Source organism: Eutrema salsugineum, unplaced genomic scaffold (genome assembly GCF_000478725.1).
Source record: "Eutrema salsugineum unplaced genomic scaffold, Eutsalg1_0 scaffold_15, whole genome shotgun sequence".
NCBI lineage: Eukaryota > Viridiplantae > Streptophyta > Magnoliopsida > Brassicales > Brassicaceae > Eutrema > Eutrema salsugineum.
In genome coordinates this window covers 7,540,551-7,567,046 of record NW_006256867.1, presented here as the reverse complement: position 1 = coordinate 7,567,046, position 26,496 = coordinate 7,540,551, and the positions used below count along the sequence as shown (strand labels likewise).

The 26,496-nt window shown below is 37.2% G+C and overlaps 2 protein-coding genes across 3 annotated transcripts; one reads left to right on the top strand and one right to left on the bottom strand.

Annotated features, from left to right (window-relative positions):
* Nucleotides 1-456: 456 nt before the first annotated feature.
* Nucleotides 457-2,963, top strand: LOC18022371. Of its 2 annotated transcripts, none has more exons than XM_024158423.1 (3): nucleotides 457-555; nucleotides 1,432-2,290; nucleotides 2,457-2,963. In XM_024158423.1, exons 2-3 carry the CDS (start codon nucleotides 1,455-1,457, stop codon nucleotides 2,569-2,571), a joined length of 951 nt encoding a protein of 316 aa, XP_024014191.1. In that variant the 5' UTR covers nucleotides 457-555; nucleotides 1,432-1,454; the 3' UTR covers nucleotides 2,572-2,963. The 2 variants fall into 2 exon arrangements, with proteins under 2 accessions (XP_024014191.1, XP_006405241.1); XM_006405178.2 differs by lacking the exon at nucleotides 457-555 and adding an exon at nucleotides 568-688.
* Nucleotides 2,964-6,488: 3,525 nt separating this feature from the next.
* Nucleotides 6,489-6,956, bottom strand: LOC112088125 (uncharacterized mitochondrial protein AtMg00810-like). The gene has a single exon (XM_024158282.1). The coding sequence runs from the start codon at nucleotides 6,954-6,956 to the stop codon at nucleotides 6,489-6,491; it is 468 nt and encodes a 155-aa protein (XP_024014050.1).
* Nucleotides 6,957-26,496: the final 19,540 nt, after the last annotated feature.

Sequence of the window (26,496 nt, the reverse complement as noted above, 5' to 3'; positions counted from 1 at the left end):
AAAATCGCTAGGAGGATAAGTTTGAACATATTTATATCACCACATGCTATAGACTACGCAAATATTTGAGCAAAACCTTTCTTTTTTTTAAACGATTCTTTGTGCATAATCTTCCGAGTTTACAATGTGAATGTTTGTTTCCTCTCCCTTCAAGTCAGCTCCAAAGTGGTTAAAGGCCCAAAATTGTGATATACACTTTTCACCTAACTTAATATATTCATCTTTGGTGGGAAGAAAAAAAAAATGTCTGGTTAATATGTAATATAGTTTTCTCTGTTCTTTTTTGAAAGAAGAGCGTATGAAACCGACACCTCTGAGACAAAAATAAATATTAAAAAAAGGAAAAATAAACAGAGAAAGAACAGTGCATAAAGTAACAAGAAATAGAGAGGAGTGAGAAGAGAGCGAAGTATTTCAAAAAGTTCAATTTTTCTCTTTCTTCAAGAACTTGAGTGAGAGAGAGAAAAGAGCTCTTCACCAAAAAACCTAGATTCTCACGCGCTTTCGGATCCTTCTCCTGACCCGTCTAAAGATCCGGATCCAGGTTCCTCTCGGGTCAGTCTATTTTAATTTCCCTATCTTCTTCTCCAGTTTCTCTTTCATTAGTGTCTTTGTTCTTCTGCTTCTTGGTGTTTCTTTTTTTTTTCCAAGGAAGTTATCGATACAGATTGAGAGATTACAGATCCATGTAAGAAATCCATCTCAGAAATTTGATTTTCGATTAACCAGTAACCATTTTGTTGAAACTCTTAAAAAACCCAGAATCTAATTTTTCCTTTCTTAATTAGATTTTTTATTTTAGTTAGAGCTTGTTAAGCTTAGTGTATAGTTGTAGTTTCTTATGTATGCTTCGAATTTTCTTACTCTTTAAAATTCTTTAAGGTGTCTATATAGAGTTTGCATGTCTTCTTTTTCCTTGAACACTTTAGAATAATTTGTTTTATTTTTGATAATAGATTTACACTTTGTTTTCTTGCCTTATATGTATTTATTTATATTTTCTTCGGGCTTTTTTGTCACAAAAATTATCACCAATTCAATTTTCTTTCGTCCGTTGCAAATATTTCTCCGCTGATTTCAAGTTGCTTATTTCTCATGGAAAATTGTTTTCAAGAATATTTTGGCATATTCTTGGATTCTGTGGTTCCTTTTAGATATTTTTCATATATGTTCTAGTTTAAAAACGTAATTAAAAAACTCCAAAAAAAAGATTCTAAGAAACCAAAGTAACTAAAATGCCAAAAAGTACGGTACTTTCGATTTAAACTTATCTGATGCTAATTTATCGGCATAATTATGTCATTATACTGCATAATTATGTCATTATACTGCATATATATATATATATATATATATATATATCAGATAATGAATCTTGGTATGAACCCCAAAAGTTATATCTGTCTCTGATAAGTTATGATTTATGAACAGATTGAAGAATCATAACCGTAAAAATGCTGAACGCAAGAGCAAAGTTTCGACACAAAGATCAAACAATGTCTCAGTCTGTGGATCCACAATCAGATCAGATCGGACATAACAACAACAACAACAACACCAAACCGATCACTAAACCACTGGCTCTGAGTCTTTTGATCGGTTTGAACAACAACAAGAGCATCTCAGATTCTGATTTTGTCAGGAGCCCTAAATCTCCTCTTGAATTCAGGGTATTGTCTACAATGGCTGAGCCCTTCTTCCTCAGATCATCACTCACTACTCCTCTCAATTGTTGTTGTGGTCCTGCTAAAGTTGGGTTAAGCATTGTGGATTCTCTCGGCGATGATCGAGTTTTGTCACCAGATGTCGTGTTTGGACCAGCCTTGAGGATCAAGTCTTCTGAGATTAGGGCTAAAGATCCCAAGTTGTTCCCAGAGCCTAAGTCCGTGAAGATCGAAAAGGAAAGATCTGGTGTTGTATTCGAAATCGGTGAGCCTGAGCCAATCAGGTTAAGAAACCGTTCTTTTTCAGCGAATGATTGTCCGAGAAAAAACAGAGTTCTGTCTCCTTCCAAGTTCGGTTCAGAAGGAAACTCAGACATTGCATTGTCTCTATCTGAGGATGAGATGGAGATGTCAGAGGACTACACTTGTGTCATTTCACATGGTCCTAACCCGAAAACGACTCATATTTATGGTGACCGAGTTTTAAAGTGTCACAAGTATGTGTTGAAGAACGAGAAGCATATTGAAACAGAGTTAGATTCCATGTTCCCTTCGGATAACTTCCTCAGCGTCTGTAACTTCTGCAACAAGAAACTTGAAGTTGGCAAAGACATATATATGTACAGGTGCGTGCTCTGTTTCCAATATAGGATAATTATGAGTTTCACAACTTAGAGGATTTATAGTCTTAATTCGATGCATAACAGTGTGAGGAAAATGGTTCATAGGTTAGAAATTTAAGAACTGGAAAATCTTTAGAGGTGTGATGTTTTGTTTGGTGGTCAATTGCAGAGGAGAGAAAGCATTTTGCAGCGAAGAATGTCGTTCGGAGGAGATGATGATAGACGAGGAGGACCTGGAAGATTCGTGCATAGTTATGCATGAATCTTTAAAGAAGCTCTTTTGAACCAGAAACAGCTAATAAGACGATGGCCATGGGACGAGCTTTTATAGGCCCGACCATCGTCTATTAACTACCTATTAGACTTATTATATATGTATTGACTAGTGTCTTGCCAATGGTTAGGTAACATTTTGGCACTAATCTGGTTCATCCGTCTACAAAGAGCTGTGTTTATGCGCATCTATTAGCAGCTGCAGCAGCCACGGATGGATCGGCCGGCCTTCTTTTCTATTGTAAATTCTGTAATGGGTTTTGTTTTGGTTTTGATATGGAAGTCGAAGTATACTAAGATCATAAGCGAATAAGTGTGGTAAAAGAGAGTGTTGGTTGCATGAAAGGGACTGTGTAACCACTCCATTTTCTTTTTTGAGTCATGTTTTTATGGACTTTCTATTGATAAGTTTGTATGCAGACTTGAGATTTTAATTAAATAACATATCTATAATGTTTAATTATATCTCTTGCAAACCTAATAGCAGCATCCTCGGATATGTGGAGGATTCGATCATTGCTCAGCGCCACTGAAGTTTTGGCGTCTTGATCCACATTCACACCCAAGTACAGCCATTCCCTAAAGCATGAGAAGCATAGGCTTTACGTTATACAATACAAATTTGAACAAAGTCACATCTTTAGGAACCTCATTTTGTCGATTTCATTGGCAGAGTTACTGAATTGCTTTTTTTTTTTCTTTTGTCTTCTTAGTCGAGGCGATATTGAGTCAGCTATATTTTCTTTCTATCATCAATCAGTTTTACTTCTTCTTTTTTCTTTACTAATAAGCTTTGTTTGCGTACAATCTAAGAATCTTTCTAATATGTATATCATTAAAACCTTAGTTATTTATGATTTTTACCATATGATGATTTTTTTTTCGTCTTGCTATCTTATAGGTCCTACGTGTAAAGTGGGTGAAAAAAGCATACAATTCTTTTTGGTCAGAAACATATTTAAATTCTAAGATTGAAAACCTACATAATTAAGTTATATAATTTGATTTAAAGTCAAACATTCATTTAGCTATCCAGAAATATATTTTTTTTAATTCACAATTTAAAAAGATCAAATTTGATCCATATTATTCATAAAAACAATTTTTTATAGAATAATGACATGGACATTAATTTATTAATCTACTACCAACTATGATAACTATTACAACGATAATTTTACAACAAAAAATTCTATCATTATATGAGCATCCAAGCTAAACAGTTCTACCTGCAACGATTTTACAACGGACAGTTCCACCATATGAACATTTACGCCAAACGATTCTACCTGCACTATTTTTTGGGATTCAAACCTCATATCTCTTGATGTAGAAGTATGAATGAACCCTTAGTCAACCATTGGGCCAAGAGAACTTCCACAACAACAAAATAGTTCAAGAACAAAATGTCGAATCTATATAATAGAAATTCATAATATAAATATATCTTATTTCTGTTTATAAATTAAATAGTTTATATTTTTTTATTTTCTATTTGTTTTTATGGTAATTTACTTTTTTCAATTTTTTAGTTTCTATTTTCTCTAAATAAATTTTTTTTTTCTATTTATTATTTGGAAAGTTTATATTATTACATTGACACATGTTACGATCTAAGTTATTGATAGCACATATCACGATCTCGTGAGTTATAAATATCTTATGTTCATGTTTACGTTGATTAATTCAGCTTTGTATAATAAGAATTAGTTTTTTATTACCAATGATGATCTTATACGGACAACAAGGTGGAGGTGAGTGCGGCGATTAGTTTTGTGAATGTGTGCTCCCTGAGACAAAGGATTGCTAGAGTAGGGCTCCTACCTCCCTGGTGCGTCTTCCCGAAAGGTTTTCTGATTGTGTTTCCGGTTCAGTGAGACATAGTAAGTTTCTCTTCCCACCTGATGCTTCTGATGGTTAATTTGCCTTTCGGCTTCCTGTTGATGGTCAGATCCAAACCTAGGTTAAATCGGTAGTGAGTTTTAGTAAATTCGGCATCAAATTAAAAGGTTAAATCAGGACTATGTGATGTAAAACCAGTTAAAATTGATAGAACGCCACATGACTTCTTGAATGATATATTAAAAGACAGTTAGGTATTTTGAAGTTGAAACTTGATGAGAAGCCGCCACACCAGTAAATTACTATACAGTTATTAATAAAATGCTGTTTAAATTTTACAATCTGTTAAAATATATAAACAGATAAACCAATAAACCTTTTATATTTTTTCTGTATATTTTCTAATTTTGTTTAGATTTTCAAACACATATGAATTTGAATCATTTTCAAGGATTTAAAGGTAAACAAAATGTTATTTCTTTTAAGTTAGGAAGTACTAAAAATTGGAATTTTTAGTAAAACATGGGTTTGTTACTTTTAAATCTGTTTTCTCTATTGTAAAAATATATTTTAAATTTACTATCATATCTTATATGTTATCGATTTTTTTTTTTAATTCTCTTTCAAATAAAATTTTATAATCACGAGTGGAAAGGCGTGATGATTTGCATGGTTAGTTTCTCAAGGTGTGCTCCCCTGAGCTCCCTGGGATAAATGATTACTAGAGGACGGCTCATACTCTCTGGTGCGTTTTTCCAAAGGGTTTTCTAGTGAGAATCTTCTGTGTTTTTGAGATCCTATCCACCGACAAAGTCGACAATCTTTTTAGTCATTGTGTTTCCGGTTCAGTGAGGTTTAGTAAATTCATCTTCTCACTCGATGTTTTGGATGGTTAATTTTGTTTTGGGCTTCCCATCGAGGGTCAGATCCCAAACCTATGTCAAATTGGCAGTGAGTTTTAGTAAATTCAGTGTCAACTTAAAGGATTAAATTGAGATTATGTGATCTAAAATCAGATAGAAAGTCAAACCAAACTATATGATTAATTTGACACTGGTTCATTTAAATGAATGAGACACAATTAGAACGAATTATAGAATACCACATGGCTTCTTAAACGATTTAAATGGCAGTCATGTCTTTTGCAATTGAAACAAGATGAAGAGTCATCACATCAGCAAATTACTACACGATTATTAATATAAATTTATCAGATTTTTAAATCTGTGAAAAATATATTATTGAATAAATCTATAACCCTTTTATATTAATTTCATTTGTGTATTTTTAATATTTGTTTTTGATTTTATTGATCTTATTGAGAAGAACAGAACTAATCTTCTTAACATTTCTGATTATTTAGTTTGAATAGATTTTGAGAGAAAGAAATAAACATTCAAGAACATATTTCTCATACATTACAAAACAACTTTTGTGACACATACATATATCGATCATTGCTCTGCTTTCCTTTACCAACTCCAACAGTTAACTACTATTACTAGTCTAGTTAAACACACCACTTCTTAGAACAGTAACACTAGTACTTTAGCAACTCTACTTATCAAAAGAAACACCTAGTTCTTAGTTAACTAAACTTTCTTAGTTTGGTTTGAGAAACAAAATGGGCATCACTCAACACTCCCTCTTGCCCTTTTGTCAATCAAACCAAGCTCAAATTGAAAGTGTTCAAAACTCTGACCTCCCAAGGGTTTTGTGAATATTCAGCAATTTGATCTTCTCCTTTGCAGAACCTTAGCTGAATATCTCCATTTTTCCCTGCTTCTCTTACTACATGGTACTTGATCTGAACATGTTTAGTCCTTCGGTGTTGAACATGATTTTTTCCTATTGCTATAGCGGACTGACTGTCACAGTAGATAGGGAATCCTTCTGTAGTTATGAACTTCAAGTCATCAACAAGTCTCCTTAACCAGGCTGCTTGATCTGTTGTTGCACATAATGCCATGTATTTTGCTTCTGCGGTATACTGAGCAATGATGTCTTGTTTACTTGTTTTCCATGAAAAAATTGCAGACCCAATGCTGAAAGAATACCTTGTAGTCGATTTAAAATCCTCTCTGCATCATCCCCAATCGCTATCTGAATATCCAATCAGTCTTGGCTCCTTAACTGCAGTGAACATCAATCCAAGGTTTAGAGTTCCTTGAATGTATCTAAGTACTCTTTTTACCTCCTTGAAGTGTCTAACTTTAGGTTCCTTCAAATATCTTGACAAGTAAGATGCTGAGAACATAAGATCAGGTCGAGTGGCTGTTAAGTACAGAAGACCTCCCACTAAGCTTCTATAGACTTGAGCATCCGCAAACTCTTTTTCTTCACTTTGAGTTTTGCCTTGAGGTACTAAAGGAGTTCTCATGCTAGTGCAGTCTTTCATGTTGAACTTTTCGAGCAGCTTCTTTGCATAACATTCTTGAGACAGAGAAATTCCTTCTTCTTGTTGATTTATCTCCATTCCTAGAAAGTAGTTCAATAACCCCAAATCCGACATCTCAAACTCATTCTTCATGGCTGTCTTGAAGTCTTCTATCATCTTCTCATCGTCGCATGTAACAATGAGATCATCCACATATATACAAACTACCAAAATCTTCCCATGATCATCTTTAGTGTACAAGGCGTGATCATTTTCACTCCTTTTGAAGTTCTCTCTCAAGAAGAACTCATCTATTCTGTTATACCAAACTCTTGCAACCGAAACACATGATCCTATTTTCCTTCCTCCTCAAATCCCAAAGTTTGTTTGACATATATTTCTTCTTTGAGCTTTCCATTCAAGAATGCTGACTTAACATCAAGCTGAAACAACTTCCATCTTCTCTGAGCAGCTACAGCAAGTAACACTCAAATTGTTTCATGTCTAGAGAAAGACGCAAATTTCTCTAGATAATCAACGCCATATTGTTGAGTGAATCTCCTTGAAACAAGTCTAGCTTTGTGTCTTACAAATTTTCCTTTTGCATCTTGCTTCAGCCTGTATATCCATTTCACTCTTACCACATTTTTAGTTTCAGGTCTTTCCACTAGCTCCCAAGTTTGATTCTTAACAATCATCTGTATTTCTTCCTCTCTCTCCACTCAGAATGTTTGGCAGCTTCTTCAAATAGACTTGGCTCTTCAGCAATCGTAAAGCACTCTTCCATAACTCTTGAATATTCGATGTTCGCATATGGTGCAGTAAGAAGAATATCCTCAGGAGATCGAGTTTTCTTGTTTGGTTGACTTGAGCTTCCACCAGGACTGTAGTTAACAGGACTTGAAACAGGTGATCGAGTGTCTCCTGCTTCTGTGAACTCATCACCGCTTGAATTTGAGTCATCTCCCCTTGAACTTTCATTTGTAGCATCCGATTCAGGTATGAAATCAACCTGTTTGATCACTTCCTTTCTTTTCCAGTCCCATTTGCTGTTTTCTTCAAAGATAACATCTCTAGAGATGTCTATCTTGTCTTCCTTCAGCAAATACACTCTATATCCTTTTGTTTGCGAGCTGTACCAAAGAAATATACCCTTCTTTGACTTGTCATCCCACTTCCTTCTCTATGGTATATGTACATAGCACACACACCCAAATACCTTCATGTGGCTTACTTAGGGTTTTGATCCATTCCAAGCTTCAAATGGATTTTTTCTTTCAAGAGCTCTGGTTGGAGTTCTGTTTTGTACATACGCTGCAGAGTAAACAGCTTCAGCCCAAAAAATTAAAGGTAAATCCTTGGATTTGATCATTGCTCTGGCAATTTCCACAAAGCTTCGATTTCTTCTTCTGAAACTCCATTTTGTTGTGGAGAATACACTGCTGTCAACTGCCTTTCACTACCGTTATCTTCTAAGAATCTTGTGAAATCTCCAGATAAGTATTATGTTCCCCTGTCGGTTCTGATCTTCTTGATCTTGAGGTTAACTTCATTTTCAACAAGGTTTTTGAACTTCTTGAAGGTTGGAAACACCTTTCATTTAGCTTTCAAGAAATAAACCCACACCATTCTTGTTGCATCATCAATAAAGGTAAGTAAATACCTGCTTCCACTGAATAACTTGTTTTTCATAGGCCCACATACATCGCAGTGAATGAGTTCAAGTCTCTCTTTTGCTCTGTTTTCTGCTTCTTTTGGAAAAGAATCTCTGCAGTGTTTGCTGATGATACAACTCTCACATCTTTCTCGATTTGTGTTGAACTTGGGTAAGCCAACTACCATCTCCTTTGATTGCATCATTTCTTCCTGTGTGTGCCATAGTCCTGCAATGTCTTCTTTAGCCACCATTGCAGATTCTTCGCTTGATGGCCAGATGATGTGAAAACTTTTATTCTCCATCTAAATCTCTCATATGCTTCTTCCAGAGTGATCGTAGATGAGGCAGCTTTTCTTTTGAAAGATTACTTTATACCCGTTTGTAATCATTTGTGGAACACTTAACAAGTTTTTGCCAAGTTTGGATACCAGAAAGATATCTCTTATGATCCTCTTGCCCCTCTTTGTGTTCACCTCCACATCTCCTTTCCCTTTAGAGATTAGCACAGCTCCATTTCCAACTTTTATTGGGACGTTTATACTTGTATTGATCTTGGCAAAAATCTTCTCATCAGGAATCATGTGGTTTATGCATCCACTATCGATAAGCCACATACTTCTGTCACTTGGTTTCTCATCCTTTTGGTTTACAGTAAACGTGTGTTTTGCTCCCTCTTTCTCGCTGGACTTCTTCATATCTCTTTCAACTTTTGCGTGAAGTTCCTCACGTCTTCTTTGGTTGTTTCTTTAACCAGTTTCTGCTCCCTTTCACTCGTGGGTAAGCAGCCTTCCTTCTTTTGTTTGGTTTCTCTGACCACCATCTTTCTTGTTTCTGAACCTTCTTGGTTCACAACTTCCCTTTCACTTTGACGAGGCTCCATGGATCAAGATGAGCTCTGATACCATGTTGATCTCATCTTGATCTTATTGAGAAGAACATAACTAATCTTCTTAACATTTCTGATTATTTAGTTTGAATAGATTTTGAGAGAAAGAAATAAACATTCAAGAACATATTTCTCATAAATTACAAAACAGCTTTTGTTACACATACATATATCGATCATTGCTCTGCTTTCCTTTACCAACTCCAACAGTTAACTACTATTACTAGTCTAGTTAAACACACCACTTCTTAGAACAGTAACACTAGTACTTTAGCAACTCTACTTATCAAAAGAAACACCTACTTCTTAGTTAACTAAACTCTCTTAGTTTGGTTTGAGGAACAAAATGGGCATCACTCAACAATTTTCAAACACATACTAGATTTTACCCCAAAATTTGTAATGTAATTTATGTTTTCAATATATATATATAATTTTTAATAAGTGTCAAAGATTTATTTTTGTGTTTAGATATAATTTGGTTTTTTAATTTTTTTTTCTAGTATTATTATGACCACGATAATAAAAACATAATTCCAATCCGGTCATTCTAATAATCAAAAAACGACATTATTATAAAACCATATTTCTAATTCGCTCATTCTCTTAATCCAAAAAAGGTCATGGTTATAAAACATAATTATAACCCGTCTGTTCATATTATTATATAATATAAATATTTACTAATTTTGAAATAATTTTTATTTTAATATCTTGCATGTTTTGATAACCTAACCCACATAATACCACAATTATAAAAAAAAACCTAACTCGTCCCATCAAATTATTATATAATATTAATATTTATCACTTTTTCAATATGTAAAATTTTAGTCTATTGAATATGAATTGAAAAATACAATAAATTTTCGTTAATCATATGTATTATTCTGAAAATAATATTTAAATTTCAAATGTTAAATTAAATCTAACCTATATTTAATTTAAAATTAATATCTATTTTCAGAATTAAATTCAATTACAAAAAAATAAATAGTTTGAATTTTAAATTAAATATAACCTACATTTAAGGAAATGTATATTTATCTAAATTTATGTCTAATTTAAATAAATTTATACATAAAAGAATATGTGTTTTTAAAAATAATATTGCAATAAATTAGGATAATTTTGAAATTGTTTCCAAACAATTTTTTTAAAAAAGTTTTACGAGTGTTTAGAAGCAAGCACTAAAATTGTTTCTGTTTTAATAGAATAGATGAATTCAAAATGTAATTTACAATAAACTAGGTGATTATCTGCACCATGTGCGGAGTAAGTATTAACCAAAACGATCTGATGGAGGACGAGAATTTTGTGGTGGCTGACCCTATGGAAACAAATGAAACCATCGATGGAATCGCAGATGAGGACGAGTGGATGGATGATGTAGATCTGTTTGACGAAGGAGAGATGGAAGAGCTGCTAAAAGGAGATGACCTCCTCGGGGAGGACTTGTTGACTGCAGAGGAGAAGACTCTGGAGGTGATCAAAGAGGAGGGAACGCGGGATTCGCCGGTGGTGACAACTGAAGAGGCCGTGCAGAAATCGACCCCATCTTGGTGGAGAAGCCCAGAAAAGGAGGAGGTAGACCAAGCGTCCGCCGCTGATATCGGAAAAACGGGCAAGACCGCCGGGAAGAAGAAGCCACCACCGAGATCTCTGGCACCGATGGGAGTTTCCCTGAAGAAAAGGAGCTTTGTTAAAAATTGGGCCTCACTAAAATCTAAGGGAAGACGAAAAAGCTCTAATTCGGGCCCAGACCCAAGAGAAGAGAAGAATGATAAGCCCAAATGTGAAAAGATTCCAAAGGCCCAGAAACAAAAAGGCCCTCTTTCAGATGGTGTGGGTGGAGCCCAGAAACCATCAAACGGATCGAAATGAATGTGATTGGATGGAATTGCCAGGGTGCGGGAGCCGACCTGACGAAGGAACACTTAGAAGAATTACATGCTTGTTTTTTTCCTCGCTTTTTATTTTTATCGGAAACTAAGAACAATCGTTTTTTTTATGCAAGATATACAAATGTATTTTGGCTATGATCAGGTTTGTACCGTTGAACCGAGAGGTCGAAGTGACGGTCTAGCTCTTTTTTTATAGGGATGAACCCTCGGTTTCTATTTCTTATTCGGATGAGCATTTGATTGATATTGAAACTACTCTAGACAGACATAAAAATTTTAGGACTTTCGTCTACGGAGATCTGATTGTAAAAAATCGAGAACTAGTTTGGGAACGCCTCACCCGGATGAGCCTGTCTTAAAAAGAAGCATGTTTATGATTGGGGATTTCAATGAAATTACAGGGAACCATGAGAAGCGGGGTGGTAGGAGAAGACCTGAGAGATCCTCTATTTCATTCCGGAAAATGCTTGATTTCCCTTATAAAGGAAACTCTTTCTCCTGGATTGGAAGAAGACGGTCGGGCAAAGTAAAATGCCGCCTTAACAGAGCTCTTGGAAATGAAGAATGGATGTCTATATTTTCCCACTCTTCTGTGGAGTACATGAAACTGTGGGGCTCAGATCATCGGCCAGTCCCCGCTATGATCAAAATTGATAACATAAAGAAGAAAAAATCTTTTCGATTTGATAAAAGATGGATCGGAAAGCCAGGATTCAAAGAGACAGTCATTTCCGGATGTGTAGAGATGTGTAGAGATGCTCTGAAATATGTAGAGATATTCTCCTTAGTCTCCTTGCTGTATCTGAAGAAGACTTGAAGGCATCCTTGCTTCCAGACGTCATCGAACCCGAGATAGAGAGGAATGGACTTTACAAACTTGTTGAATTCAATCAGTCTCTCTCTAGATATGCTCTTGGTTATTGCTTCTGTGTTGTCATCAGATGAATCGTCCCCAGAGTTTGGATCTTTTACAAACAAACCATACTCTTCATCTTCTGAGAATTGCTCTTGAAGCTCATTGTCACAAGTGAAAACCATGTTGCAAGATGCATAAGTGTTGGATTCTTCCTTTTCCTTTGATGCTTGTGCAGTAATTGAGAAGACAGCTTGATCAAACAACCTAAGTCTGGTCACATGAGGTCGGTTTTCTGACGAACAGGCTTCAGAAAGACGTTAAAAGCTCTCCCAGTCTGAGAAGTCGTGCTCCACCGCGGGTGAGGAGCTCGGAGCCGCGGGTGACGAGCTCGCAGCCGCGGTCAGCTTCCTCCGGTTTTCCATGGTTGCTTCTTCATTGTTGTTCTCTTGCTTCCAGAGGTTGTCAGTCTCATCTTGGGTATCCAAATCATTGATTCCAGAGTTCAGATCATATACTCCTTATGATCTTTAGAAAGTTCTTCAACTTTCTCTTCTACTTCATCTAAAGCATAGATAACTTTGTCTAAAGTAGCATCAAGCTCTTCTGTTTTGTTTTCAACCTTTGCTACGCCTTGCCACAGCTCCAATGTGTAGTCGTAGGTCTGGTTTTTGCTCTCATTCAGCTCCTTATCCAAGTCATCGATCTTGAAGGTTAGGGTTTGCAGCTCCCTTTCGTTTTGCCGAATTGTGAACTTGTTTTTGTCTTGTTCTTCCCTGACAGACTCTATTCTCTGATCAAACACGTCATTAGCTTTGGTTCTCTGATCCTCCAGTGTCTTCACATGCTCAGAGAGTTCATCAAACCTTTTGTTGAGGCCGATGGTCATGGCATCTATCTTGGTTTGCAGGGCAGCATCAATGAGGGCTTGGGAGGCAAGGAACTGATTAAGCTTGGCTTCCAATCGATTAATCAGGATGTTAAGTCGATTGTTCTCATAGTTCTGGTGCAGAATCTGATGTGGAAGAGGATGAGATGGTCGATGGTTCACCAGGTGTGGCGAATAAGGCTCATCTCGGTGGTGTGGAGGTCATGAGTCTCCATGGTGGTGGTTCGGATTAGGGTTCCGAAGATGATGATCAAAATCACGCCTGGAGGGTGATTCACATGCGCAGGGAGCTTCACACAGGTCGCAGGACCTTCGCTCGGGGTTAGGATTTTTTCTTGGATGATCCATGCTTCAAAGGTTTCTGAAACTAGGGAAAACGGAAGAGAAAATAAGCAGAAAAAAGAAAAAGTTAGGGTGTTTATGAATTTGGATCACTTCCTATGTTGCTTTGGCAGAAACTCGACATATATATAGTCGTCTGCAGCTTCAACCCCCCAGGTTTAGATCTCCAGCGACTTCATGCCTCCCCGGCAACGGCGCCAAAAACTTGATGGGCTTGCGGGCCTAGGGTTGTTTTTTAACAAGCCTGTTGGTCCTCTAAAAGTTTTAAATTTATAATACCCTAGTGTCTACAAGTGCACAGATGTACGTTGTAGAACTTAGGGTGTCGATCCACAGGGAGGTGATGCGTGTCAACTGCGTGAGGGAACAAGTTTTACCCTTAACAAAAACTAATGAAAGCCGCAAGTGCACAGCTAATCAGTTGTAGTATTTAGGGATCGAATCCACAGAGATTTGTGTGCATGGTTTCTTCTACGGTTTCTAACTTTATGTCTAGACTAGATTGTTTTTAGAGGTTGGTTGTTTGTCACGGATTAAAATAAAACAAAAAAAAGCAAATAAATCTATCATAAGGAACAAGTAGAAAAATCGAATGGAAAGCAAATAAAGCAAGCAAAATATCGAACTAAAGCAATTGAAATGCAGATCTAAATAAGCAAGTAAAAATCAATTGGTTTGTAAACTATGGCTAAAAACGCTGAGCTTTCGGGAACTCTACGGGGATCATAATCGGTTTTGACACTAGGGTTAATAGATTTGGATTGACGGATATCGATATATAGGGTTCAAGAGCTAGAGTACGGCGGTATGACTACGTCACTGTCGTGATCATAACCAACTGTTTCTTGCAACCCTGACCAGTAGGTTTCCACTCTGGCCCTGGAAGGGAGAGAACGCAAGAGCTGCACAAGACTCGTTAATACTCAAAATCTCGCCGCAGATAGGTTTCCACTCCTATGGAAAAATCGCCTGTTTCATTCTAGGGCTGATACTTAATGAAAACTTTCGCAACACTAACTATCTAGATCAGATACTAGGTGATCAATCAAGCATACATCCAATAAGAACGAGAATAAACAGAGAACAAAGTTAAAATCCCAGATCTATAAACCTAGATGTCTTAATCGATTATGAGAGCCCCTTTCGGGAATCCTAAGCCCAACTTGGGATCTACTCAGACATAGCTGAGGTCGACATCATCATTGGTTTTAATAAAAGTAATCAAAAACAGTAAGGAAAAGAGGTGAAAGAAAGCTTCTCTATTGAAGAACTCAGACTTGAACAATCTTCTTCAAAAATCGCATAAAAACGGCTAAAGGAAAAGGGTTTCTGTAAAGTATGAAGGGTTGTGTCTAAAAACGACCTAAATGACAAGTATTTATAGTCTACAATACTCCATGGTCTCTAGGGTTCCGGAATTGAGGCTAAGATGACTTTGGGCTTCAGAAATGTGGGCTTTAATTCGGAGTTGGTCGGCCGTGGTCGGGAATGACGTGACCGCGGGAAATAGGTGGCTGGTCGCGGTCGGGAGGCTTGTGACCGCGGGGAATGGGCTGGTGGCCGCGGTCGCGTGACTTGCTGGCCGTCTTCGAGTGGCTCCAGGGCTAATGCAATATCTTGAGATCCAACCGTTGGAATATCTCCAAACCAAGTGCATTTGAAAGCTGGTTGATTCTTCTATAAGTTGTCCAATTTTGAGGGTGATCAGACGGTGAGAAGGTCTTCGTCTCTCCATGAGAGTTCTGACAGTTTGCATTTATCCAAAAGAGTCTTTTTGTTCCAATTTGTGCCTCTTTATCCCAAATTACCTGAAAAGTCTTTTAAAATCCGAAAACATAGAAATCCTTTGAAAACCTTTGAAAATGGAGTAAAAACACATGTAAAAGACATTAAAGTGATCCATAAAAATGGTCAAAATCCGGTGTTATCAGGAGGATGTCTAATCTGCGAGAAACAACAAAATGGGAAGTAAGCAAACTCATAAACCAATAAAAGTTTTGAAGTTTTTGGTTAAGATCCTAAACTAAACCTAATCTAGTATTCACAAGAAATGCAATGCAGGATAAATTGTTAAAAGAATCTAAAGCATATCGACTCAAACTAAAGACTCTTAAACTCATAGGTGGCGATTTAGACTTCTCCGGGTTACTCTAATCGATGTATGATGGCATTTCCAATTAGCTTCCGAGCGATTTATCTTCATCTGTTTCTCGGAATCTGCATTGAACTAAAATAGACATATGTATGATTAACCAACTGTCTTCACCTGGATCAACAAATCTCGTAGATCTAGCAATTAACTCTCGCTCTCATGCTAAACTTAAGATCATGCACTGGACATTGAATTCGTCTGCTCACATCTTCTCTATAGGTAGCTCTCGACTCCTATAGCGACTATGTTCTTCTGAAGCTAGATACGGATGATCTGATACAGCACTCTCGTGGCTCTGATCGATCTTAGGCTCAGAGAATAGGTCATGAGTCTACTCTCATGCTTTATGAACACCTTAGAAGAGATGAGATCCAGAATATGGCTAAAAACAATATAAATCCTAATCGATATATATGCTTGTCGATATCTTCAAACAACTTGACTCTCTGGGACTAATCTACATGATGCAATGAATGATAAAAGACATAGAAGAATGCAAAAAAATGAAACAGAAAAGTTAATGAAATAAAAAGGAGAAAGAACAATGGATCTGGGGAAGAATCCCCATCTCCATCGCCTAACCCTAAAAAAACAGAGTTTGGTGGCTCAAAATCTCATTACAGGAGTACACACACGTTTAGGGCTGCTAAACAATATATTTATAGGTCTTAAGGTCTTCCAGGTCTCATTTAGGACTTCTCTGAAGATAAATGGCAAAGTGGACTTTGATGTTGGGCCTTGTGGCTCGTCCTAAGGTCCACCGGGGGTGAGAGTCTTCCAGGACAGGTAAAACATGTGTTTCCCGCGGGTGAGAGTCTTCCGGAACTGGTGAACTGGGTTAACTTGTTCTCCATGTATGTTTTGATTGCACCGTTTGATCTTTGTGATGTAAAGTGCTATGGAAAGCTGCTTGTCTCCTCTTGATTGTCTCCAAATTTGAGCTGGATCAGACGGTGAAAAAGTCTTCATTTAAGGTTGAAATTCTGACAGTTTGACTCTGAGCTAAAAATGTGGATTTCTTCCATTTTGCCATCATATTCCCTAAGTTTCCTGAAAAGAGCCTTGAAACTACAAATACATGGAAATCCTAACAAAAGTTCCTAAAACAAAGTAAAACCTTTGAAAAAACATTTGAAATCAATGGTGAAAAGTGGTCAAAATCAGATGGTATCAATGATGAAAATACAACGCTTGAAAAGATTGAAGAAATTATGAGGAAGCTCTGTGCAGCCCTTAGGGAAGAGGAAATGTTTTGCCAACAAAAGAGCCGGGAAAATGGCATGAAGACGGCGACAAAAACACATAATTCTTCCATGCACTCAATTTCTTCTAAAGGATCCATCAGAAAGATTAAAGATGTTCTCTTCGATATTAATCTTGACAAAGCCTTAGGACCTGATGGTATGACAAGTAAATTCTATCAAAAATTCTGGCATTTCCTCCGCCAAGACAGAGTAAAATTGGTAAAAGAATTCTTCAGGTCGGGAGTTTTTGATCCCAGACTTAACCAGACCAATATTTGTCATATCCCAAAAACAAACAAACCTAGAGCGATGACGGATTTCCGTCTTATTAGCCTATGTAATGTGATTTATAAGATTATCTCCAAGCTTCTGTGCAAATGCCTCAAAAAGACCTTACCAAACCTTATCTCGGAAACATTCTGTTAGCACAAGAAAATTTTCATGCTCTCCGCACCAACACAAATTGCAGAGAAAATTTTATGGCCATCAAAACAGATATGAGTAAAGCATACGATCGGATGTAATGGAGATTTATTGAAGCTCTCCTCACCAAACTAGGATACTCATTGCGATGGGTCAGTCTACTGATGTTCTGCATCTCTTCGGTCTCTTATCAGTTCCTGATTAATTGTGAACCCAAAGGGAATATCAAACCGTCGAGAGGTTTGAGACAAGGAGACCCTCTTTCCCCCTTCCTCTTCATTTTGTGTACCGAAGGCCTCATCTCTCTTCTCAAGAGAGCTGAGGAAGAAGATCGCATTTCTAAGCTAAAAATAGCTCAAGCAAGTCCTCCAGTATCCCATCTACTCTTTGCTGATGATATTCTGTTTTTCTGTAAAGCGGACATCCATCAGAGAACGGAAATATTTAAAATTATTGATACTTATGGAAAGGCGTCAGGACAACAACTTAATCTGGGCAAATCGTCTATCATGTTCTGGAATAGAGTGGATCCGAATCTTAAACGAAGTATCAAAAATTCTATCAGCATCACTACGGAAGGTGGAATGGGTATGTATTTGGGTCTCCAAGAACAAATATGTGGATCAAAGAAGAAAGTCTTCTCCTTTGTCCTTGACCGACTTAGTAATCAGGTTAATAATTGGTCCGCAAGACTATTATCCAAGGGTGGGAAAGAAATTCAGATAAAATCGGTGGCTCAAGTCATCCCTACTTACGTCATGTCGTGCTTCCTTTTGCCTAAAGGGGTTACAGAAAAACTCCGGAGCGCCATTGCCAATTTTTGGTGGAGCTCGAAACAGAATAGCAGTGGGATCCACTAGATCGCTTGGGACAAGATTTGTATTCCCCAGGATATGGGAGGTCTGGGATTTAGGGATGTAAATGATTTTAACCTAGCTTTGCTGGCTAAGCAGCAATGGAGACTCATCTAGTACCCCTCTTCTCTCCTGGCCAGAGTGCTAAGAGGATGATATTATCGACAATCGGATCCATTAGAGGATCGAAATATCTACTTACCATCTTATGTATGGAGGAGTATGTTGGCTGCCAAACCGTATCTCAAAATGGGACTCAGAAAGACAATCGGGTCGGGACTAAACACCTGACCCTGGAGTGAGCCTTGGATCCCTCACACCAAGGCCCAAGCTCCAAGAGCTGCCCCCCAGATCGGATTTCAGGAACCAGGAATGTTAGTCTACCATCTTATTCGTCAAGATACGAAGTAATGGGATGAGCCTCTCCTAAGAGTGTTTTTCCAACCTGAGGATGTCTTTCTTATCCTTGGGCTGAGACCTAGCAGGGTCCGTATCCTAGATGGATATGCATGGAACCATACTAAATCGGGGATATATTCGGTCAAATCGGGTTATGAGTTAATTAGACAAACGAAGCTTGCACAAATTTTGAATGTTGTGAGAGAACCGAGTATCACAGCCCTTCAAAGCTACGTTTTGAAAATACCGGCGTCTGGAAAAATGAAGCATCTTATGTGGCAAGCTTTATCTAGATGTATTCCTACTTGCCAAAACTTGACCCACAGGCATTTGGGATCGGATAAGCATTGCCCTCGTTGTGGGAATCCTGAAGAATCTATCAGCCATCTTCTGTTTTTATGTTCCCCGGCTTCACAAGTCTGGGCGTTATCAGACTTTCCGTCTCTTCCGGGTCTCTTCTCAAGTACTTCTATTTACCAGAATATGAGCTTTCTTTTTTAGAATACAAAACAGCTAGGCATGACAAATCTACAAAAGGATATTTATCCTTGCATCTTGTGGTATATTTGGAAAGCGAGGAACGACAAGATATTCAACGGGAAAGAAATTTCCCCAGTAGATACTTTGATCCACACCAAGATTGAATCTGAAAGCTTGAAGAGTGCAAACGAGTCGGAAGAAGAAGAAGACGATACGAACGAGACTACTCCCACTCCTTCGCTCCCGATTTCTCTACCGGATGGTCAGAGGCTCCCGATTTGTCAGGTTGATGCATCATGGATATGCAGCAGTCTGGTCAGTGGGCTAGGATGGAGCCTGAAGGAGGAGAGGAGTGTTGAGATTTTTGGCCTTCAGGGCTGTCGTCGAATCCTCTCGGCCCTCGATGCCGAGTTGGATAGCCTCCTATGGGCTATGTCTTGCCTGAAAGATAAAGCGATCTTATCCGTCCACTTTCAAACCGATTGCTTGAATCTGGTAAGCATGGCAGGATCGCCATCGGATTGGCCATCCTTCTTATCAGAGTTGGAAGTCTTCCAAAACTTTCGAGAAAGCTTCTTGAACTTCCCACTCTCTCATAAAGTTCAAATGTCCGAGCGGATAGTCTTGCAAAAGAAGCTCGAGCAAAAGGCATTATCTTTTCCCATATCATCCATAACGAGCGAGTTGTGGGGGGTTCTTCGGATCATCCTTTTAACGGGTCAATAGTGATTTAATAATTGGGTAGTTGAAAAAAAAGTAATATCATGTATTAAAATTTTATAAATATGTTGATAAGAAATAGAAAAAGAGAGAATAACTTTACAAATTAAATGTTTGAGTATTAAGTATATAATCGATATAAACTAATCTCTAACCAAATTAATGTAATGGCATATGATGTAATTACTCTAGTATGTTGAGCCTATTTTTAAAAAATCTTTGAGAAGTTCTATGAGAGTGACACCTCAACATAGAAAGGTTGTTAATAACATATGACATAAATAATTTTTTTTTAAGTGTCTTTCTCAAATAATAATAGAAGATAAAATGGATTTAAAGGTAAACAAACCTATTTTTTTGTAAGTACAAAAAAATTGAAACTTATTTTGTAAAACATGGGTTTTTAATGAAAAACCTCATCAAGTAAAAGAGGGATCGAGAATAAATTCTCTCAACTATAAAGTTAGTATGAAAATTCCTAAAGTGGTCAGTTGATGAAAAAAATTCATTGTTGACAGTATCATTAAAACTTAAAACCTAAACAGTTTACATTAAATCACAACTATATACACGTATTTGATTATAGAAAAACTGTGTTTTGCCAAATCCCAAAAGGTTTTCAATGAAAAAAAGACACTCTTAAAAATTAGTAATTTTAGCTATCCAAAAATTTTGTCATATTTTATTAATTTAATTACTATGTAAATATATATCAACCACAACCCATGTTCTAAAAATCGCCGATTAACCGATTAATTGACCAACTAAGCGTTCGACAGGGTAGTTCCGCCACGATTACACTGTAATCGGTAAACCTGATCGGACAACCGATTAACCGGCTTGGTCAACAATTAATCAGCTTAGTCAACTATTAATCAGCTGATTAGCAACTAATTAAATCTATAAGTTAAGTTACGGATGGGCTTTTCGAAGCCCTGTGGCACGAGTCCGATCATAACAATGTTCATTGAAGTGTTATTATTTATAGAACAGGTTAAACTTCACTTTAAACTTTTTAGTCGATGTGGAACATTTTCCTCTTTAACATTTTTTAATTAAGGTGAGGAAAACACAAAAATGAGTGTCGAACTCAGGACATTAAGAGTTTAAATCAGGCTTGAACCACTACACCAAAGCACGGTTTTGCAAATTTGAATACGATATATAATAGATAGCTATAAAAATTAGATAAAAGCCTTAAAATTAATTCCCGATTAATCTCCGATTAAACTCCAATTTATTGATTAGGCGCTAGGCGCTACCTGACCGCCCGACCGCCTGACTAACGCCTAAATCCTGACACAACTAATCTATATATTTATGAGTCTTAAAATGGGTTAATTCGGCCTTTTAATCTGCTTCAAATTGAAAGCGGCTTATTCGTGCCTCAACTGCACAAAATGGTATGGATTTGTGCCTGTACTTTTTTTTTGTGTCCACACATACCTGAACTATGAACAATTTGAATATTCATGCCTGAACTCCTGAACTCAGTTTTTTTTGGTCAAATCATACATTGACTTTATATCTGTTAGTTAATCCCGTCAAATTGTTAACAGAGCTGACTCACCTGGCACGCTGGAATCCCTAGATGTATAATACAATGTCGTTTCATGTGTTAAACGAAAAAAAAAAATGCAGGCTTGAGGACTCAAACCCTGCACCATCACCCTCATCCAAACAAACACAGAAACTATCAGACCAATTCAATTTCTCAGTATTGTGTCGCAGCCTAAGATAATTTATACACCTCACAGCCAATATTAAAAAACAAACCAATACGATAAGCAATTTCCTTCCGGTGAAATCGTGCGACAGAGTCTAGTGTTGTACGCCGGTGGAGAAACCCTTTCCCTCCGCAAGATATTGTTGTTCCTGCGAGAAGTAGCAGAAACCCAGAAATCTCACGAATTTTTCCCACCTGGAAAAAAAAACAGAGCGAGAGATAAAAGTAAGTTTAAAACCCAGAGAATCTGATCAATTCTGAGCAATTTAAGCTGCTCCGGCGATCTCTGAGGGAGAATCGAGGAATCGCTGGAATTAGAAGAGAAAGGGAGAAGAAGATACAATAACGACATCGTATTTGTTTATTTTTTAATAATGGCTATGCGGTTATATATAATATAATTATAAGGCTGTGACATAATACTAAGAATTTAATCTGGCCTAATGGTTTATGGGCTTGTTGGGTTGGTGGTGTGTGCAGGGTTCGACATCTTGAGCAGGGATTGAGAAACGGATAAAAAGTTAATGCATGATTCAGAAAAAAAAAATTAAGTTCAGGCATGAATATTCTCATTATTTATAATTCAGATATCATGGGCACAATAACAAAATACATGTACTAATCGATACATGTATTTTGAATTTAATCTAGCCTAATGGTTTCTGGGTTTGTTGGGTTGTGGGTGCGTGCAGGGTTCGACATCTTGAGCATGCATAATTTTTTTCCCTGTTTAACACACAAAACGACATCATATTATCTGTTCCAACAGAGATTCCAGCGTGACAGGTGAGTCGGCTCCGTTAATAATTTGGCGGGATTGAGTAACGAGTAAAAAGTTAATGCATTATTCAGCCAAAAAAATTAAGTTCAGGCATGAATATTCTCATTATTCATAATTCAGATATTGTGGGCACAGCAACAAAGTACAGGCACTAATCGGTACCCGAATGTACAGTTGAAACACAAATTGGACGCTTTCCCACCTCAAATTAGTCAATTATCTTGCATGTTTTGACAACCTAATTCGCAAAGAAATTGCATGTTTTGACAACTCAATCCGCTCAATCTTATAACCATATCATACAAATAATTACTAATTTTGAATATTTATAATTTTAAACTGATAGAATATGATAAAAACTATAATAATATATTTTTTACCATCTCTGTTATTATAAAAGTATTTTTTAAATTTAAACATTTTAAATTTGAATTAATATTATGTTTATTGTTATTGTAAATATACAAATAATGATAGAATTTGTGGGTTTTTTTTCATTTGCAGTATTATGAAAATATTATTTAAAATTATATATTTAAATTATATTTGTTTAGGAGATTTTTAGTCTTCTGCGGAGGCAAGTCTCCTGCAAAACCAGAAAGTACAGGAAAGCCTGAAAAACACGATGGAAGTGTGTTTTCCGAATGCTCTCCGGCGCTCAAGTCATAAAACAATGAAAAAGACCACGAATTGGGACGAACGGGGAAGGCACCTATTAGCTGAAGTAGCCCTGAATGGTCTGAAAGGTATTTTGCAGCTCCAAGTTCATATTAGGCCTTGTGCTTGTTAGAAAAGGAGAGAGAGGAAAGAGTTCAGAAAACGAGAGAAGAAAAGTAGGCCAAGCGTTCATGAGAAGGGTGGAATTGACTCGGGCCTTTAAGTGGTGATGGGCTTTTGTGGTAAAAATAGAAGAAATGAAAGAGTTTGCGGGTGGAAAAGCTCTATGGTTTAAGGACCGCCATGGAGAGGAACTGAAGACTTGGTTGGAGTAATGAGCAGAGAGTATAAGATGCTAAAACTCAAGGATCGCAAATATCTAGAGAGAAATATGAACCTTAAGATTGTTAAAAGAGTGAACCCATTCCTCGTTGGAAGGGATAAAGTATTTATAAGATTTTATCTGACCCGAAGTTAGTATACCGGGTCAGTCTTTGGGTTGTGAGCTAAGCAGGTCTGTAACATCCCTGACCCAAGTCTATTACTTAGATCGAGACTGGAGAGTTACAATGCGAAGACGGACACTGATCGGTCCGAGTATCTCATACTACTCATGCTAATCTGTGACTGAAACCGTTCCTCGAGCTTACAGTCTAAGGATTTTCAACCCGTACTGTGAATCCGAGTTGTTTCGACCCAGACTAGGTCTAATATCATGAAGTCGAGGTTTTGTGAAAATTACTTCTTTATTTTATATTGAAAACTCTTTTACAAAACCATCTTTTAATACATAATGTTCGATGCATCTTATCACAAAATTGTACTTCATTTACTTTACATAAATAAAGATCTTACAAGAACACTGCAATCTACTCTGTTTCTCCTAGTATCTGTAGCCTTTCCTCTATGCTCCCGGTTTCTATGGCTACCTGCAAGATATCAAAAGAGTCATAAGTATTCACCAATACTCAGTGAGTCTTGACCCTAACACACATTTTCACCATATTACAAGAACATAGCTGAAGCTCACGTAACATGGAAAGCAATGGACAACACAAGCCAAGCAATCTCAATGTACTCGCTAAATCACCACACAGCGGAAGCTACTCATGCCAACATGTCTTAGATCACTATTCTAAATGCATCTACAAATATTAACTACACCATGCAAGGGCCCCTAAACGTGCCATGTTCCACCGAACATGCACCACTTTGATCTGCTCAAAGTTTAATCCCTAAGCTACTCTGCAAGAGCACAGATGTGCAGTTGTAGTATGTAGGGGTCGAACCACAGAGACAAGAGATCACTCAATAAACCTTATAGGATTCGAATTAGCTAAGCGGAAATATAGGAAATAAATAGCGATTCAGAATGAAAATAAATAGGCAACAGTAAAAGGATGTAAGTTCGATTTGAGAAAGATTAGGTCTAGGGCGTTTTTCAGTAAATCAATAAATGCAGATTAACTTGACTAATCAGAGTTCAGGTTTAAGCACGGCTCTAGAACTCGAAACACAGAACTATAACTAACCAACTTCCGTTGTGAAAATTATCTAAGTTAAAATCCTAGAATTCCAAATTCCTTTGTAAATCCTACAGATTTAAACCAGCTTTAATGCACAAGCTCGATATATTCACAAAGCATCTAAACCAAATTCCTTTGCGAATAGCTACTTTGCTCACCCTAGGTTCTTTCCAGTTATTCAATTATACTTCCGTATCAATTAAGCAACCTAAGATCTAAGTTCTTGGTGATCAGTCCAGAATTAGCTTTAAGAACAACCTATGGTGAAGAACTAACAGATATGAACCCTAACTAGCAAGTTAATCGAACATTCAAAGAAAACCCTAATTAAACCCTAAACCTAACAAGTGATCTACTCAGACATGATTATTAGAACAACAAACATGATGAATAGAAAGCAATAGATTAAATCAAAATAGATAAAGGGGTTCGAAATCTTCTCTCTAAACGGACAGAGTTCAGACTTCTCTCCTCTAGCTCTCAAAATTGCCCAAAGCAAAAACTCAGAGTATCTCTCTCTCAAAAATCTAAGGTGTTCGTAAAAAAGGGAATAAAAACCCTATATATATCTCTAAAACACGTTTTGGGCCTTCTTGGAATTATTTGGGAATTTCTGGGCCCAACTCCTTCTTCAAACAGGAAACAAAATCGTCTTTTCCTTATTACTTTGACAAGTGTCGAGCGACACTAAAGCACAAAATCCATCCTTGACGAATTTGATCCTGATTAAGCTCCAAACTGTTCCAAAATCTCCAGTTAAGCTCCAAACGTACCTAAGACCTGTAAAGACTCCAAAAGACTCGAAAAACACTAAAAATACTCTATAAATAAGACTTATACCATGGTTAAAAACCATAAAAACCATGATATATCAACTCCCCCAGACTTAGCATTTGCTTGCCCTCAAGCAAATAGAATACCAAATAAGAGAAAGAGGTTTAAAAACACGGAGACTCAACCTTTCATTGGAACATCGCTTTTGACCAATCGCTCTGCAACTCAACTACTGCTTCATCATTCCAAATCGAACCACCATGTACTTCTCCGCAGACATTCACAGCTTCCCAGATTAAGTCCAAAATTCCACAACATTGTCCATAAACCCTCATCGCTGGATCTCACTGATGATTCAAATGCCAAGAACCTTCTAGACTCTTACCCGTACTATACTCAAACAAATCAGCCATACACACTTTGGTACTTTTTCTCTCCCCTAGACTTATTCTTTTCGCACACTCATCATCTCTTTTATGGCATATCCTCGATAAGGTTAAAGCTGCGAGTACTGATGGTGTTTGCCATCGAGTCCCCGAGTTGTCCCCTTATCTTGTATCAAAGGTTTTCGGCGAATAATGGGGTCATAGGAAACTTTCCTACCCCTCGCTTCCTTCCTTTGTGTGATCATTCCAACTTAGAAGTGAAATGATGGGATCCTTGGAAATTTTCCTAGCCCTTGACTCCTAAGCGAAAATCATCTCAATATTTTTCGCCTTTTTCTTTCTTTCTTCACTTTTTTAGCTCGTCACAAGGGATAGAAACACCAACATTAGATTTCACACAGGCTTTCATTTGTCAACTATGAACGAGGAATCAAGCTCTATGAACATCGATCACATCAATGAGGTAAAAGAAAGAGTTCAGAAATTAGCTCAGGTTAGTGGATTATGTTGGAAACATGGACGCCTCTAGTCAACTGGTCAGCCTTTGGATTTTTCATTAGTCGGATCTAGACTGAATCTGCAGCAGTGGTCACTTAGATGAAAGTTCAGCACAATAATTCTAGGAAAAGCATCATAATCTCCAATAAGTTTTGACTCAAAAACAATTTGACACTACTGACTCTTAAGAAAAACAAACACAATGTCAGCGACTACCTCCCCCAGACTTAAACAACACTGTCCCCAGTGTTATCTAGTCTGAAGGTGGCGAAACAAAAGAAAGGAAACAGAGAAATGCAGGAAAAACAGAGAATTTACCTGGCTGCAATGAGGGTGTCGAGCGACACCGATGATGGGGTCGTGCGACACTTGTTCTCCTTGTACCGAATTGCAGCAGACCAATCCGAATTTCTGGTTTGACACCGGTTTCCTGAATTCCTAATTTTTTTTTCTTTTTTTTTTGACAGAAACAAGTGACAGGCGACACAGATGGTGGTGTCGCTTGACACCAGCTTCTGCACCTAGAACATGAAAACAAAAAACGAAAATCAACTGAACTTATGTAC

Excerpts from the sequence above, each read along its gene's own strand:
- LOC18022371 (XM_024158423.1), top strand. The coding sequence starts at position 1,455 with ATGCTGAACGCAAGAGCAAAGTTTCGACACAAAGATCAAACAATGTCT. Across the intron at positions 2,291-2,456 it reads AAAGACATATATATGTACAG|AGGAGAGAAAGCATTTTGCA; the intron begins GTGCGTGCTCTG and ends GGTCAATTGCAG.
- LOC112088125 (XM_024158282.1), bottom strand. The coding sequence starts at position 6,956 with ATGATAGAAGACTTCAAGACAGCCATGAAGAATGAGTTTGAGATGTCG.